The sequence below is a fragment of the Marmota marmota genome, unplaced genomic scaffold (assembly GCF_001458135.2).
Source record: "Marmota marmota marmota unplaced genomic scaffold, marMar, whole genome shotgun sequence".
Lineage (NCBI taxonomy): Eukaryota > Metazoa > Chordata > Mammalia > Rodentia > Sciuridae > Marmota > Marmota marmota.
In genome coordinates this window covers 11,338,951-11,355,550 of record NW_026000164.1, presented here as the reverse complement: position 1 = coordinate 11,355,550, position 16,600 = coordinate 11,338,951, and the positions used below count along the sequence as shown (strand labels likewise).

General features: G+C 34.0%; 1 protein-coding gene across 1 annotated transcript in view; it reads right to left on the bottom strand.

The window, feature by feature from the left end:
* The window catches only part of Kdm7a (lysine demethylase 7A), a 51,739-nt gene extending 42,262 nt beyond the window's left edge, over nt 1-9,477 (bottom strand). The window contains exons 1-3 of the mRNA XM_015493887.2: nt 9,383-9,477; nt 4,768-4,853; nt 666-783 (exon numbers count right to left, since the gene is read on the bottom strand). Coding sequence (XP_015349373.1) covers nt 666-783; nt 4,768-4,853; nt 9,383-9,477 — 299 coding nt within the window. The remainder of the gene's footprint in view (nt 1-665; nt 784-4,767; nt 4,854-9,382) is intronic.
* Between the last annotated feature and the right edge of the window lie 7,123 nt (nt 9,478-16,600).

Sequence of the window (16,600 nt, the reverse complement as noted above, 5' to 3'; positions counted from 1 at the left end):
TACATATAACAAAAGTTTCATGAAACTATGCTTACTTACTCCCATTACATTAAATGTACAAATATTTTCTGTCCTATTTCATTAAGAAATAAAATGAAAAGCCCGTTGAGAACAATAACATATAGTAGTCCAAAGTTTAAAAATACTACTTTAGCCAGCCGCAGTGGCGCACACCTTCTTTTTCACTAAAGTTTTAGAAAATTAAAAAAAGAACACACTTTTGTAAATACTATTCCAGCAGCTCAGGAGGCTGAGGCAGGAGGATCCTGAGTTCAAAGCCAGCCTCAGCAAAAGTGAGGTGCTAAACAACTCAGTGAGCCTGTCTCTAAATTTAAAAAATACAAAACAGGGCTGGAGATGTGGCTCAGTGGCTCAGTGGTTGAATGCCCCTGAGTTCAATCCCCAATACCAAAAAAGAAAGAAAGAAAGAAAACACTACATTAGGGCTGCAGTTGTAGCTCAGTGGTAGAGCACTTGCCTGGTACGCGTGAGACCATGGTTTGATCCACACCACCACATAGAAATAAACAAATAAAATAAAAGATCCATTGACAACTAAAAAATATTAAAAAAAAAAAAAAAGAAAGAAAGAAAACACTTTACATAATGTCACTTTATCAGCCAACATTCTTACATTTTGTTTAATCAGAGCAAGTTTTCCATACCTTGGGAAGACTCGAGATCGTAATTCCTTAACAAAAGTCCTAGTTCCAGCTTGCACTGGTTTGGAACCATCATCAACTTCTGTATAGTCATGCCTGTGCCAGTTTCTCCTCTTTTTCACTAAAGTTTTAGAAAGTTAAAAAAAGAACATACTTTTGGTAACTGGTAATACTATATACTTTCTCATTATTGTAGTCTACATTTATCAGAAATAATAACTAAGTACTATAAACTCTCAAATTTTAAATGCATTTCCAGGACACAGAAGTAAATTTTACTTAATCTAATGTTGCCCTTATAGACAATTAAGTGTAGATTTTAAAACTTACTTTTTTATTTCAAAATAATTTAAAAATTAAACCAAAGAATTCAAATCAGCAAATGAAACCTTTTACAATATCTACATTTACCCATACCAGAATATTTCCAAATAATTTTAAATTATGATTTTCACTGGAATATTAGTTCATAACATAATTATCCAGATCATCTAAATTATCTTCTCAGAATAGGGTCTTTTATCCCACATCAGAAATATCTTTTAACAGTATGATTTCTTTTTCTTTTAAGATTTACTCCCAAATAAGCACATTTACCCTGACATGAAAAACTGAGTGGTAATTAAAGCGAGACAGTTGGTATGACAAAATAAACAACTTTATGATTAGTTCCAATGCTAAGAGCCTATGATTCTACAGCTCTGACTCCATCTTGAGTAGTCATTAACAATTAAAATCAGGAGACTAGTATTTGATTCTTTTCTATTCCTCTTGCAACCTTGGGCAAGTTACTTAACATCTATGGATCCAGATTTCTCATGATAGTGAAAAGGGATAGGTTAGAGTGCTGATTTTCAAACTGTGAGGATCTCTTCACAAAGAGGGAAGTAGAAAAAAGCCAAGGGAGAAGCTCTGGACCTCATTCCTCTTTCCACCACAATGGTGCCACTTACAACTCTTTTGTGTGTTATCAATGTAAAATTTCAGTTTTAAATCTTTTTTTTTTTAAGCTTGAAAGTCACTCTTATGTATAAAACCCCCATGATTCTGGCAAATGTACTGATGTTTGCAACTTATTCAGAAATTCATCAAAAAGAAAAAAGATGAATACAAAGTGGGATGGTTGCATAAAGAGATAAGTGGTAAAGCAAGTGATGTAAATGTTAATAGTAGAACCCAGCTGGTGAAGATTTATAGGGAGATGTTGTAAAATTACTTCAGCTTTTTCTGTGTTTGAACATTTTCATAACAAAATGTAAGGGGAAAAAAACAACTCTATGATACCAAGGTATTTTACCTTTCACCTTACCAAGATCATAATAAGACAATAATACTTGATCTTCATTTGGATAAAGAGGATCACATCAAATAATAGGAGTGGAAATAGAGTCTGAAACAAAATTCCAAAATAACTTATTGCAACCAGATCTCCAATATGGAAGAGAGTAAATTCCATTTTTAAAAAAATCTCACAAGAAAAATTTAGAATCACAGAGGAATCTTCCTAGAATATTCCATGGAGGGATCCTTTGTATGTTATTTTCTACCTCACTTAAAACCACTCCTAAAATTCAAAGGCATTTCATTCCAGGTTTTTTTCCCCCTACTAAACACTGATATGTAGTTCCATTTATTTTCAAGTGGGATGACAATGTTTATCCTGCTTACCTCTCTTAAGTCATGAGCATTTTCTCCTTATTAAATATTCAAAAGCAATCTAAAGGCAGTCTAGAATTTTAAGACGTGAATGTATCGTGTTATAATTATTTGTTATTCTTAAGCACTTAGTTCACCCTGAATCTTTCTTCAAACAAAATTATGGTTAGTATTCAGACATATTAATCTGTTCCCCTAATTAATTTCTTAGGGTTTATTTCTAGAATTGCTGGAAGGAAGATCATAATTTTTGAGATGCTTGCTACATACTACAAAACTGCCTCCAGAAAAGTATTAGAAACTTGCATTCCTACCAGTACAGTATGGCTCAAAGCTTACCGTTAACAATGAGGATCATCATTTAAAAACAAAAAGAAAGGAAAAAAAAAGCTGCCCATTTGATAAGTGAACAATGATAATGCACTGTTTTAATTTCATTTTTGCAGAGTAATCAATGAAGTACACTGGCTTTGGTATTTGACAGCTAAGGGTTCAAACTCTAGCTCTATCAAACAGGTATATATGAGAGCTACTTACTAATTTTTCCTATATCTCTTATCAAATTGTTATAAATATCGAAGGGGAACATAGATCAGGTACTTACCCACTGTCATACCCTGGTATATAATAAGCAGTTACTATCATTTCTTTAAATGTGCTGACTTTAGGAGATTTAACAGAAGGATACAATTGTCCTATTGAACCAACATGCTTAAAACATAAAATCAGCCACTATAAAGGCTGGCTGAGAGGACAATAAAAGGAACATTTTAGTAGTATCACAGGGAAAGATGAAAAACTTCTATGTTTGGATTACCTGTGCCTGAGGAACACAAAGAATACAGGTTAAAGTGCCAAGCTGTTTTCTGAGACTTACCCTCAAATAACATCCTCAATTCCCAGAGGGTAAAGTCTAAAATTATCATATTAAATGAGTATTATGTTGTCTAAATGGTATCTATAATAAAGATTTCTGGGGAACTCTGAAAGAATCAGGAAACCCTGGGTAGCAAGCAAAAGAGGTTTAATAGCAGAGGGAAAGAAATCAAAAGTAATGAGGGCTGGGAGAAGGTGAGCTTTAAATCAAGACAAAATAGATTATTGAATCTTGGGCATTTTCCCTCTGAGTATTCAGAGCTGGACCTCTGCCCAGAAGATAGCCAATGCCTAATCTTATGTTCTTCAAGAATGAGAAGCACCCCAAGGGCCTCATAATAAGCAAGCTACTCTCTAAAGTATCATGATTCAAAGTGCAGGTCATAATCCATTATGGACTATATAATCAATTTAGTGAGTTTGACAAGTTTTTTAAAAGATGAAATCACACAGCGAAAGTAGAAAATAGAGTGCATCATATGTAGTAGTACATTTTTCTGCCTCTAAGTAGTAACTCAATATTTCACATAAATTACATTAAAATTATTTCATTTTAGGATTATATACTTAAATTCTAAACTAAAATTGTTAGTTCTTTTTGTCCTGAGATAACAACATTGTATTGTTTACTTCCTCCAAGAATTATTCTTAGGCAACAATTATTTCAAATTGTATACCATATACTTCAGTGCTACAGAGTAAAATCCTTTAAAAACATCTAGGACAACAAACTACTCAATTAGACATGTAACAATCCTACCAGTTTATTAACCTTAAGGTTTATACTGTGTAACTAACAAATTAAATAACCTGTGTTTCCTACAAAAATACTTCAACGCACTCATAGTCTAAATTTCTAATTCTCTTACAAAGAAACTGTTAGAAAAACTACTAATATTTCTAACAAAACAGATAGATGAGCAGTCACTTGCTAGTAATCTATTTTCAATGATAACTTCAGAGCAACATTTCTATTTTTTTTTTTTTTTAGTTGTACACAATACCTTTATTTTATTTATTTATTTTTATGTGGTGCTGAGGATCGAACCCAGGGCCTCGCATGTACTAGGTGAGTGCTCTACTGCTGAGCCACAACCCCAGCCCTCTATTTTTTTTTTTTTAAAGTACTAGGATAAAGTAAAAAAGTGGTACATTACCTACATCCCACCCACTTCTATAACAAGGTATCTTCAGGCAAAGATGACTTTTAGTTTTAAAATGACAAAACCTACAGTTTCCCTTTAAATTTTGTGAACAGAAACACTAGTTTGCAAGCCAAAATTTTAAAGAAATGTTTATATTTTCTCTCATATTTTTACAGTGACAATTAATATTACAATTTGTTCTTTGGAAGCATCTGAACTGACAATTTAAAATACTAGTATTTTTCCCTTATTCTTTTGACTTACTTAATAAGTTATTTTAAATTCAGACAAAAACTACATTCTAAATATCTTCAGTGAAATCTTCCCTATAATTCTTAGTGGGTATAATGTAATTAATCAGAATATCATTAAAGCATTATCACACACACGTTTTCAAAATATCAATTTTTCAAGCATCCAGTACTTACTCAAGGAGGAACCATGTAGTACTGCACAGTTGGGACAGTGATACAGGTCAATGTCAACAGCATGATGTTCTTCTACTCCAACACAGCTAATATAAAGAAAAATAAAATAAATATTAACTTAATTATAAAAAAATATTTGGAAATTGAGCAGAGAAATGTACTACAACCAGCAAATTCTGTATAATACAAAAACATATGCAAGGATAAATTTTATTTGTTTCTCTATATATTTGCTAAATATTGTGGGGGAGAATCACCCAAATACTCAGCAGCAGTATAAACATTGAAAATAATGCAATAAAATAAGCTATAAAATCCTAAACCATTATGCAAAATCTATTCTGGAATTAGTGTCAATAAAGTATGACTCAAAAGAAAAACCATAATGAAAACCTGAAAAATTGAGAACACAATGAAAACACTATATAAAAAAATTTACTGGATGCAGAACTTACAAACAGAAACGTATATCCCTAAATGAATGTGTTAGAAAAAGGCTGAGCTGGGCTGGTGATGTGTACCTGTAATCCCAGCTACTCAGAAAACTGAGGCAGGAGAATACAGATTTCAAGGCCAGCCTGAGTAATGTAACAAGATCATGTCTAAAATACAATAAGAAAAAAAAAAAAAAAAAAAGGAGAAGCTGAAACTACTGAGTTAAGCATATGCTCAAGAAGTTAAAAAAAAAAAAAAAAGAGTAATAAAATAAATCTTAAAAACAGAAATAAAAGCATAAAGAGTAGAAATTGATGACATAAAAAACAAACAGGTAACAGAGGATCTAAGTCAAAAATGGATTCTTTGAGGGGCTGGGGTTGTGGCTCAGCAGTAGAGCTCTTGCCTAACACGTGCAAGGCGTTGGGTTCTATTCTCGGCACCACATAAAAATAAATGAATAAAATAATGGTATCGTGTCCAACTACAACTAAAAAAATATTTTTTAAAAAAAAATGAATTCCTTGAAAAGACTCACAAAATTGGCAAACCGTAGCAAGCTCAAGATAAGAGATGATATTATGAACAATGTTATGAAATTTAAAAATTTCATATATGTGTGAATTACATATATACATATATATATATACATATATATATATGTAATCAACCTATAAAGAAAACTTCAAGTCTAGGTGACATCACAAGCAAGTTCTATCAAACATTCAGTAAATAAATAATTTTAATTATTATGTAAACCTTGCTCTAGAGAGTAGGAAAAGGTTTAATTCCCTAGATCATTTTAATGATAGCATAACCTTAGTACCAAAACTTGGAAAGGATGATTGTAGGTCACTCTTGCTTATAAGCAAAGATACAAATAGAAAGTTTGGTCTATCACAGGAATGCAAGGTAGTTTTTAATATTAAAAAAAATAACCAGTGAAATTAACCACATTAATAGATTAAAATTTTAAAAAGCATATTACACTTTTAAAACATACAGGGCAAATATTTGATAAAGTTCAACATTAACTTGTGATTAAAAAAGCAAACAAACAGAACCTCTCAGCAAACTAAAAGTAGAGGATAACTCCAATAAAAGGTAACTCTTAAAAAATTCTATGCAAATAACATGAAAGCAGTCACTTTCAGATTAAGAACACAGGAGAAACACTTGATGGTACCACTTCTGCTAAGCATTTTGCTGCAGAAGCAAGATGGTATAGTAAAATAAGAAAAATAATAAAAGGGTAAAAGAATTGGACAATTAAAAGCTGTTATTTGCAAATGCAATGGTAGCACATGCAGAGAACACAAAAATGATAAATTATCAGAATCAATTGCTAGATATAATCAGTATATAAAAATAATCATATCTCCTTATATCAACAATAGAAAGATAAAAAATGAAATAAAACATTATGAGCAGTCAGGCATTGTGGCATACACCTGTAACACTTGTTACTCAGGAGGCTAAGGCAGAAGGATCTCAAGTTTGATAGTAAACTGCCCCCCTGAGTTCAATCCCCAATACCAAATAAACAAAACAAAACTTCATGTACAAATTACATTAAAAATGCTAAGAAACACTGAAATAAATTTAATTATACAACATCATTGAAAGGGGCTGGGGATGTGGCTCAAGTGGTAGCGCGCTCGCCTGGCATGCGTGCGGCCCGGGTTCGATCCTCAGCACCACATACAAACAAAGATGTTGTGTCCGCCGAAAACTAGAAAATAAATATTGAAAAATTCTCTCCCTCTCTCTTAAAAAAAAAAAAAAATCATTGAAAGACTTTAAACAAGACCTTAAATAAAGAGAGATTTACATCATGATCACATAGTTTCAATAAGGTAAAGATTAATTTTTCTCAAAGTGATTTATACATTCAATTTAATCCCAATCAAAATCTGTGGAAATATAAAGGGCCAAGAATATGCAAGGCATTCTTAGGGGGAAAAACATCTACCAGGTATCAAGATTTATTTTAAAGCTATAGGAATCAAGGTAACTCAGAACAGATGCCTGTACCCAACCCTACCCCCCAAAAAAATCTATGCATATGTGGACATTTATGTTTAACCTAGGAGGCACTGCAGGTCACATGAACAAGGACAGGCAAGTTTTCAATAGAGTTCCAGAGACACACTGTATATATCTGCATGGGATTATAAACCTAAACACAAAAGGAGAAAGTACAAAGATTATGCAACACAATGTAGAAAATATCTTTAGGACTTTGTGGCAGGAAGGGTTGTCTTTCTTATGTTTTTGGTTTTGGTTTTCTGTCAGTATTGGGGATTGAATCCAAAGGTACTCTACCACTTAGCTACATCCTTGTCCTTTTTTATTTTTTATTTTGAGAGAGAAAGTCTCACTAAATTGAACCTGAAATCCTCCTGCCTCCACCTCTTGAGTATCTGGGATTACAAGTGAGTAGCTGAGGTTACAAGCATGTTCCACCAAACACAGCAGGAAGGGTCATCTTAATCAAAACATAAAAAGTACTCTCTATAAGTGGAACAACTTTTAATTGAAGCCATATTTAAAATAACTTGTTTATTTAATGATAAAGAATGAAATAAACCAGAGTAGAAGACATTATAATACAGATAACCACTAAAGAAATTTTATCTAGAATATAATGAACTCCTACAAATTAATAAGAAGGGGGAAAAAAGAACCAGCCAATAGGGGTGGGAGGGTGTGCTGGGGATTGAACTAAGAGACACTTGACCACTGAGCCACATCCCCAGTCCTATTTTGTATTTTTATTTAGAAACAGGATCTCACTGAGTTGCTTAGCCCCTTGCATTTGCTAAGGCTGGCTTAGACACCATGATCTTCCTGCTGTAGCCTCCCCAGCTGCTGGGATTGCAGGTGTGCGCTATCAAATTCTTTAAGACCTTAGTATCAATGGGCTTCATTAGATATTCCCACTTTTAAATAGTGGTGTCAGAAATGAGAGAAAAATGTTATGTGTCCATAAAAACCTAAAGTGGGCTCATATCAATAAGCTCATCTATGAACATCTAAGATACATAAGTGAGACTCCCATAAAGCTTAGGGAAGAGAAAGAAACAGGCGTTTTGATTAGTCAAAACTTAGCTATTAGTCCTCAAAAACCCAGAAATTGCCCTCTCTGGATTCTATTCTTCATGTCCCTTCTCATACCATTTAATCTGTTTTACTAAAATGTCAGTGATGTCTGCAGATTTTGGCCAATTTTCAATCAACCATCAGAACACTTACAGCTACATTTATTTCTAAATCTAAACATTTAACAAATTTGGTAAATCAGCAAAAACATTAAATTTGATAAATGAATAAACCTTTAAAAGTCCACTTTATCAAATAAAACGTAATTTTAAAAAAACAAATTTAACATAAAATTTTAATTTTCCTAAACCAAGATTATTTTGGATCTTTGAAGAGCACTAAAAGGAATTACTACATACACTTCAGTTCCTCTCTTGGGGAGGGACAGACAACTGCTCTCCACTCTTCATTAAGCCTACTCACTCTGCCCCTCACCCCCCATTAAAAGAATTCTAGAATCACTATGTCTTCTAACAGACATGTTAAGAGCAATTGCAGTAGGATGCATAAAATGTACAGCTTTGAAAGCAAGTTTTGTAAGAATCACTTTCAAATCTGACACTAAATTTTCTCTGGTCTCTTCCATTCCATTTATTTCCCCTGTCAAATTTTCCTTCAGATTAAAACTTTCAGTTTTTCCTACCAGCAAAACATTCCATGTTTATTAGACTATTGTGTAGGGGACAGGAGTGGGCTTTCCTGTGTGGTGACAATCTGACCTTTGATGAATAGCTCCCATCTACAGAACAGCCTCACTGCCATTTGGTGAGTGGGGCAGTGACAACTTTAGCACATTCTATTGTCTTAATCTTCTCAAATGTTGCTTAGCTGGCTTTTTTGGACACTTGATAAGAAGAGAATTGAATTAATGGCCAACCAGAATTCCCTGGGATCTGCCAAACACTTTTTCTCTTGGATAATGCTCTCATTTATATTTTCTACTCTTGGTGCTAGGAGAGTGGTCATCAAATTCTTTAAGACCTTAGTATCAATGGGCTTCATTAGATATTCCTCTTATTTAAAAATACTCTCTCCATTCTTTTTTTTTCCCTCTCCATTCTTTACCAAGCAGTCTTACCCTGCCTCATCTTCAAAGTCTAGCACAAATTCTTTGTCAGTGCAACCACACTTGAGCACCCCAAGGAAGTCCCTCAACATTTTATTGATGTACATTTCCACTCATTTTGGCCTAATACTGAGCTATTTTGAATACCCTGTTTCCTGAACTAAACTCCCTAAGACTCTCTCAGTTCCAAGCACATGATCCCAGTTATACTCCATGTATGTATAATATGCCAAAATACATTCTACTATCATGTATAACTAAAAAAGGACAACAAAAAACTAAAAATCCTGTTGTCAAGCTTCTAATGAAATCATTTCATGATGAGTACATGAAACACATGTGTCAAACATTACTTCTATGCTGGCATCTTAAACTCTTGGCTTCCTGAGTGCAGAAGACATGCTTACTGTTACTTGTTGTTGTCTCTTGACAATGAACACAGAGTAGGTAATGAAAATTATGAATAAGCACAAATAAACCATTCTCTCATGAAGGTAATAATTTCTATTGAATTCCTTCTAAACAAGAAAATGGTGTATAACATTTCTGAAATATCAAAAAAAAAAAGACCTGTGGTCCTTCCACTAGTCATTCTATCTTTCAAACTAACATTTTCTAGTTCCTCTTCACTAGTCAACTTTCCACCTCTCCAGCTGCATGAGGTGTGTCCACAGAGACTAAGGGAAGCTATAATAAAAAAAAAAAAAAAAAAACTGCCCAAAATGAATATTATGTGAAAATTTAATTAAGAATTTTATAAATCGTCTTGGAGGAGAAAAAATGAATCCGCGAGTTCACACATGCTAGGCAAGTGCTCTACCACTGAGCTACACCCTCAGTTGCCAAAATTATCATTTTATAGAGCAAAATTTTTGGTATAATGTACTAATTGCCTTCTGCCTTCTCTGTTCACCCCCACCTCCCTTAACATTAAAGAGGGCTGGGGGTGTAGCTCAGTGGTAGAGCACTTGCCTCACATGTGTGAGGCACTGGGTTCAATCCTCAGCACCACATAAAAAAACATTAAAGAAAGATGAACAGTAACGAACACCTAGAGCTCAAAGGTAGAAAATCCTTGCTTCTAACTGATTCCACCATCACAAGTTATCTCCTTTATGAAAAAAACAAATACATACTACTGTCTTAATATATTTGACTGATGAATTCTACCTAATAACTTTTGCAAAGAAGAAACTTATACAAAAGTTTGTTTGAATTTAGATGTTCATTAAATATTTGCTAGTCTAACTCCTTATGAAAGGCAAAACTTAAAGAATTAACATTCCAAGAAAACTTTTTCTAAACCCTTTAATAAATTTGGTCTAAATATGGCTCCCCAAACTAGCATTAGAATCCCATGCAGAGCTTTTCCAGACTGGTACTAGGCAGCCTTTCAAAATATTGAAGCAGCTCTATAAGAAGGGTTATGGGAAGAGCTCCAAAATACATTGTAAAACAAAACAAAACAACAACAACAAAAAAAAAAAAAAAGCCAGGTACGTAACAGTTTTATAATATTCCCCCTAGAAACACACATTTGTAGATGCAAGGTGTATGTCTAGAAATATATGCAAGAAACTGGTAGCAGAGACTGCCTCTGGGAAAGAAGAATGAATGGATACAAGAATGAAAGAGAGGATTTTTACCATATAGCCTTCTATTTTTGAAATTTGTACTGTGCACTGGTTATTTTTAAAAAGAAAAACGCATTCCTGAGCCCCACCTTTAATCTACAGGGAAAAGGTAAGGGTTGGCCCAATAATCTTTATTCTTAACAAGTTCCCTAGGTGATTCTTTTGCAGCCAGCTCATCAAAAAGTGGCACTGGGGAATGAGTGACCTAAAACCCTAGCACAGAGGCTAGCAGAGTACCTTATTCACAACTATTTCCTGTGAAAACTCCATTACTCCAATTAGACTTTGAGCTCCTACTGGGTAATACTTAATACATAATTCAGAATTTCCTACTCTCAACAGACCTATCTAAAGCTGATTCCACACAAAATATTTACTGATTGATACAAAGCAAGAATGTAAAGCACAATGGGGAGGCATTATGTGGGGGATGCATTACTTTGGGCTAATAACCTGTAGACTGCTTAAACATGTATTTTGCAAATATGAAGGACTAGAAAGTGAATGTGAGGGGGAAAATAAACTCTCCTTTCGAGATCTTATTCTGAAATCCTTATAATTTTTGTCAATGAAAAAGAATGCAGTATTTTTACTGCAGGTTTAGTTGCACGTATAATCCTTTTTTATAGAAACAGTCCCTATTAATTACAAATTTATATAAAATGCTCATTTACTTTGTTATCCTTTCATGCTTTTCTTTCATGTAGCCCCCAAACCCCTATATTAACTTGATTTTACAAACAGACTATCTATAGATAATAGATGCAGAAATCAATTTTAAATGAACCAACAGCCATCAGAAACACTGCAATCCAGTTGCAGTTTTATTTCCCATTGAGAGTACAGAAAGAAAAGTTATGTTTTCTAGGACAAGATGACACCTTTGGAAAATTTAATATATGCAGGGCTAAGAGACTATCCCATTGAATAAAAGTTAACAGATAGTCAAAAGTGTTTATATCCAGGACACTTAGTGATGTGTCAGCTGCCAAGGACTGAAATCAACTAAAGCAGATCAAATCTTTCTGCTAACCTTTCTCATCTCATATGTAATAATAGTTCCAGGGCTTGCATTTAAAGGAAAGAACACATGCCAAGCCAAGCAAAAGCATTTACATTAGAAAACTTCCTGTTGGACAGAAACTAAGGTAACATACTTCAGGGGACTTAATACTGTTAGCATGTTCCTTCATTCTTCATGAGAGATTTCAACCACAGAAATCCTGTCATAATCCATAACAAATATCCCAAAGTGGAATTTCATATGTGACTCAGGAGATCTCAAAGAATTTCAATACAATTACAAATCAGAAATGCCCATCAACAGTGAAATGGGTAGTGCAGATTTATGTGGAAAAGTCCAACAACAAGCACTGGACCATCTTATTTCAACACATATAAGTCAGAGAGACATTTAAAGTGTGCAATATACAAAAGAAGGACTTTTTACTTATTCATATATTGGTTCCTTTCAAAAAACAGTTTGTCATTACAGGTTCCTGTCCCTTTTGTAACTTTTAATTTCCACTAAGGTCAGATGATGGATGACTGACAAATGTAAGAGAAACACAGGCAGCCCATGTTTTGCATGATAGCACAGGACCATAAAAGTAACTATACAAAGCCATCTTAATAATCAATGGTGGAAATTACAATTGTTCTGTGACCTTGAAAAATGTTTGTCAAAGCCTTAAAACCTTTCATACTGTTGTTACAATATAGAGTGAAACCAAGAATAGTAATATTTCTTTCTATATATTTCTTTAATATACTTTAATACATTGTGCTGATTAAGTGTGTCTTCACTAAGTGCCTCTGGCTGGATGGCTAGAGTCACTCCAGGGTTGGTAGCGTCAATGTTTCCATGTCAGTTATTTACGCTATTACTCCAGTTAGGCCCAATTCAATTTCACTTCCAGCAAGATCACTTTCTGTTTCTTTGCTGCACTTTCATCTTTACTGGTCACTTTGCTCTTTCAATTATCCATTTTGATAATATATCCTGTGGGTTTGTTCCTGGGAGGCAAGGTGGCAGCACAACACACTTTCTCGTCTGGTGAACTGGAGAACAGATGTACATCTCTTACTTATAAAGTGATTTTGGATCTGCACACTAAAGAGGTAGCAGTAAGTCTACATGCATTCACAGGTAATTTGTCACTTGACTATAATTTGAATACTGGGGAACTGATGTTATTCAAGCCATCTAAAGGAAATCAGTGCAAGAGCTAAAATAAGGACAAAGACTGCCTATACAGAATTCACCGGAAAAAATATTTTTAAAACTGTCCCACAAGACAAGGATACTAACAAAAAAAATTTCATAATTGATAACACTGAGAAACACTGGGTTAAAATCAAATCACCTTTATTTACCAGCTTAACAAGTTAACCAGCACTCCAGAGTTCCATGATGGGAATCTAACATAAGTGATAAATACTACACTCTAACCTCAGGTCAGTCTTTCTCTCTTTCTTTCTTTCTTTTTCATGAAACACTTTGTCAGGCTATTACCTTCCACCCGTAGGAAAGTGTTTTAGGTTACTTTTCAGGCTCATAAGGTGTGAAGAGTTTACTGTTATAAATTTAACATTTTTAAGACTTAATTTTTGTTTGACCATTTTATAATTGGTATAAAGTACCAATAAATCAAATGCATTGCATTAACAACAGAGAAAATCAGTGATAGCATTATCAAGCATTTACTGACTACCAGCAAAGCACATTAGTAGAATACATACAAGCCAAATTTTTAAAATCTTTTTAAAATATTTAATTGACTTTATTTTTTAAATACATGACAGTGGAATGCATTACAATTCTTTTTTTAATCTTATTTTTTTAAATACAGGACAGCAGAATGCATTACAATTCTTATTACACATATAGAGCACAATTTTTCATATCTTTGTATATAGAGTATGTTCACGCCAATTCATGTCTTTATACATGTACTTTGTTCTGGGGGGTTTTTTTTGCATTACAATTCTTATTACACATATAGAGCACAATTTTTCATATCTCTGTTTGTATATAAAGTATGTTCACACCAATTCATGTCTTCATACATATACTTTGGATAACGATGTCTATTACATTCCACCATCATTGCTAACCCCCTGCCCCTCCCTTCCCACCCCTCTATTCCTCCCATGCTCCCTCTCCCTACCCCATTATGGGTCAGTCACCTTATAGCAGAGAAAACATTTGGCATTTGTTTTTTGGGGATTGGCTAACTTCACTTAGCATTATTTTCTCCAATGCCATCCATTTACCTGCAAATGCCATGATTTTATTCTTTTTTTATTGCTGAGTAATATTCCATTGTGTATATATGCCACATTTTTTTAAATCTATTCATCTACTGAGGGGCATCTAGGTTGGTTCCACAGTTTAGCTATTGTGAATTGTGATGCTATAAACATTGATGTGGCATTGTCCCTGTAATATGCTGTCCTATAATTTTTGGTTATAGACCAAGGAAAGGGATAGCTGGGTCAAATGCTGGTTCCATTCCCAGTTTTCCAAGGAATTTCCATACTGCTTTCCATATTGGCTACACCAATTTGCAATCCCACAAGCAATGTATGAGTGTGCCTTTTTCCCCATATCCTCACCAACACTTACTGTTGTCTGTCTTCAAAATAGCTGCCATTCTGACTGGAGTAAGATGATATCTTAGAGTAGTTTTGATTTGCATTTCTCTAATTATGAGAGATGATGAACATTTTTTCATATATTTGTTAATTAACTGTATATCTTCTTCTGAGAAGTGTCTGTTCATGTCCTTGGCCCATTTATTGGTTGAGTTATTTGTTTTTTTGGTGCTTAGCTTTTTGAGCTCTTTACATTCCCTAGAGATTAATGCTCTATCTGATGTGTGAGGGGTAAAAATTTGCTCCCAAGATGTAGGCTCTCTATTCACCTCGCAGTTTGTTTCTTTTGCTGAGAAGAAACTTTTTAGTTTGAGTCCATCCATTTATTGATTCTTGGTTTTAATTCTTGTGCTATAGGAGTCTTATTAAGGAAGTTGGGGCCTAATCCCACATGATGAAGAATAGGGCCTACTTTTTCTTCTATTAAACACAGAGTCTCTAGTTTAATTCCTAGGTCCTTGATCCACTTTGAGTTGAATTTTGTGCATGGTGAGAGATAGAAGTTTAACTTCATTTTGTTGCATATGAATTTCCAGTTTTCCCAGCACCATTTGTTGAAGAGGCTATCTTTTCTCCAATGCATGTTTTTGTGAGCCAAATTTTAAAAAAACCTTTTAACCTCAAAACTTAGCAAAGACATTTGTCTCAAATTATTATTATTTTTTCTTTTTCCAGTACTAGGATTGAACCCAAGGGCACTCTACCACATCCTCAGCCCTTTTGAGCTATATCCACAGCCCTTTTATAGTTTATTTTGAGAGTTTTGATAAATTGCCCAGGCTGACCTCCAATTTATGATCTTTCTGCCTGAGCTTCCTGAGTAGCTGGGATTACAGGTGTGCACTACATCCAACTTTAAATTACTCATATTACAAATAATTACCAAGTATGTGCAGGATACTTGCAAAGCTAAAGCCTAAAAACTGAGTACTCTTACATTAAGGAGCTACCAATTTTATTAAAATACAAAACCAAAATAAGAAGTAAGATACACTATCTCTAAACCATCTGATTGTGTTCTGTAAAATAACATGGAAAGGTAGACTATCCTCACCACCAGGCACAGCTTCTATCTTAGGAAGAATATAAAGTGATCTAGTACCATGCACACTTGCTTCAAAAATTCCAACTCTGACTGCTAGGCCTATTCAAATGATATCTGACAAATCCTTTTAGCTTGGCTTGACTCCATTCCTGGTAAGGCCCCATACTATTGTCACCAATGTATCAGAAAGATGGAGTGGGCATATTAAGCTGTCCTGTGTCTGATTCCCCACAGAAATCTTAAGTTTTGCTCTAGTTATAAGAACAGAAAATTAGGAGCAGGGGCTGACCAAAAGCAGACTAAGCAGCAGCAGGAAAAATAAACTTCAAAAATGGAGATGAAACCCTATGAATAAATGACAACTGTTCTGGGGCTATTTAGTACACAAAGAGTCCAAAAGCCCACATGACACGGAAAATAACTAAGGTCCATGATACTTAGTCATTAAAATTAGTGTACTATTCTATTAAGAAGAGCATAATATATCCGACAAAATCCTTCTAAAAATAGTTGACATATGAAGAAGTTTATCTCCTGAATAACTTTTCTGAGGACACTCAGTTACTTCACAAGTAAATCCTTCAGTTAGATGAAAATCTTATTTAAGTAGACCATACCACTTCCCAAAAAAGGTAAAATAGCTGCTAGTTTTCCTACGTGCTAATTACCTGTGCATTGTTAACAATTTATTGCAGTGTTCCCATCCTAAAGGTTACTTCCCACTCTGGGGCATTTCTGGTGTTTTGATAAACATAGGATTTGAAAGGAAGACAGAAATAAAATAGCAACAAACTTCGAATTAAAATCACATCACACTATAACTTCCAGGCAGGATACCTTCTCAAAGTAGCAAGACCAAAAACCTATTCCATGAGATAAGGAAGCAGTTTTCGT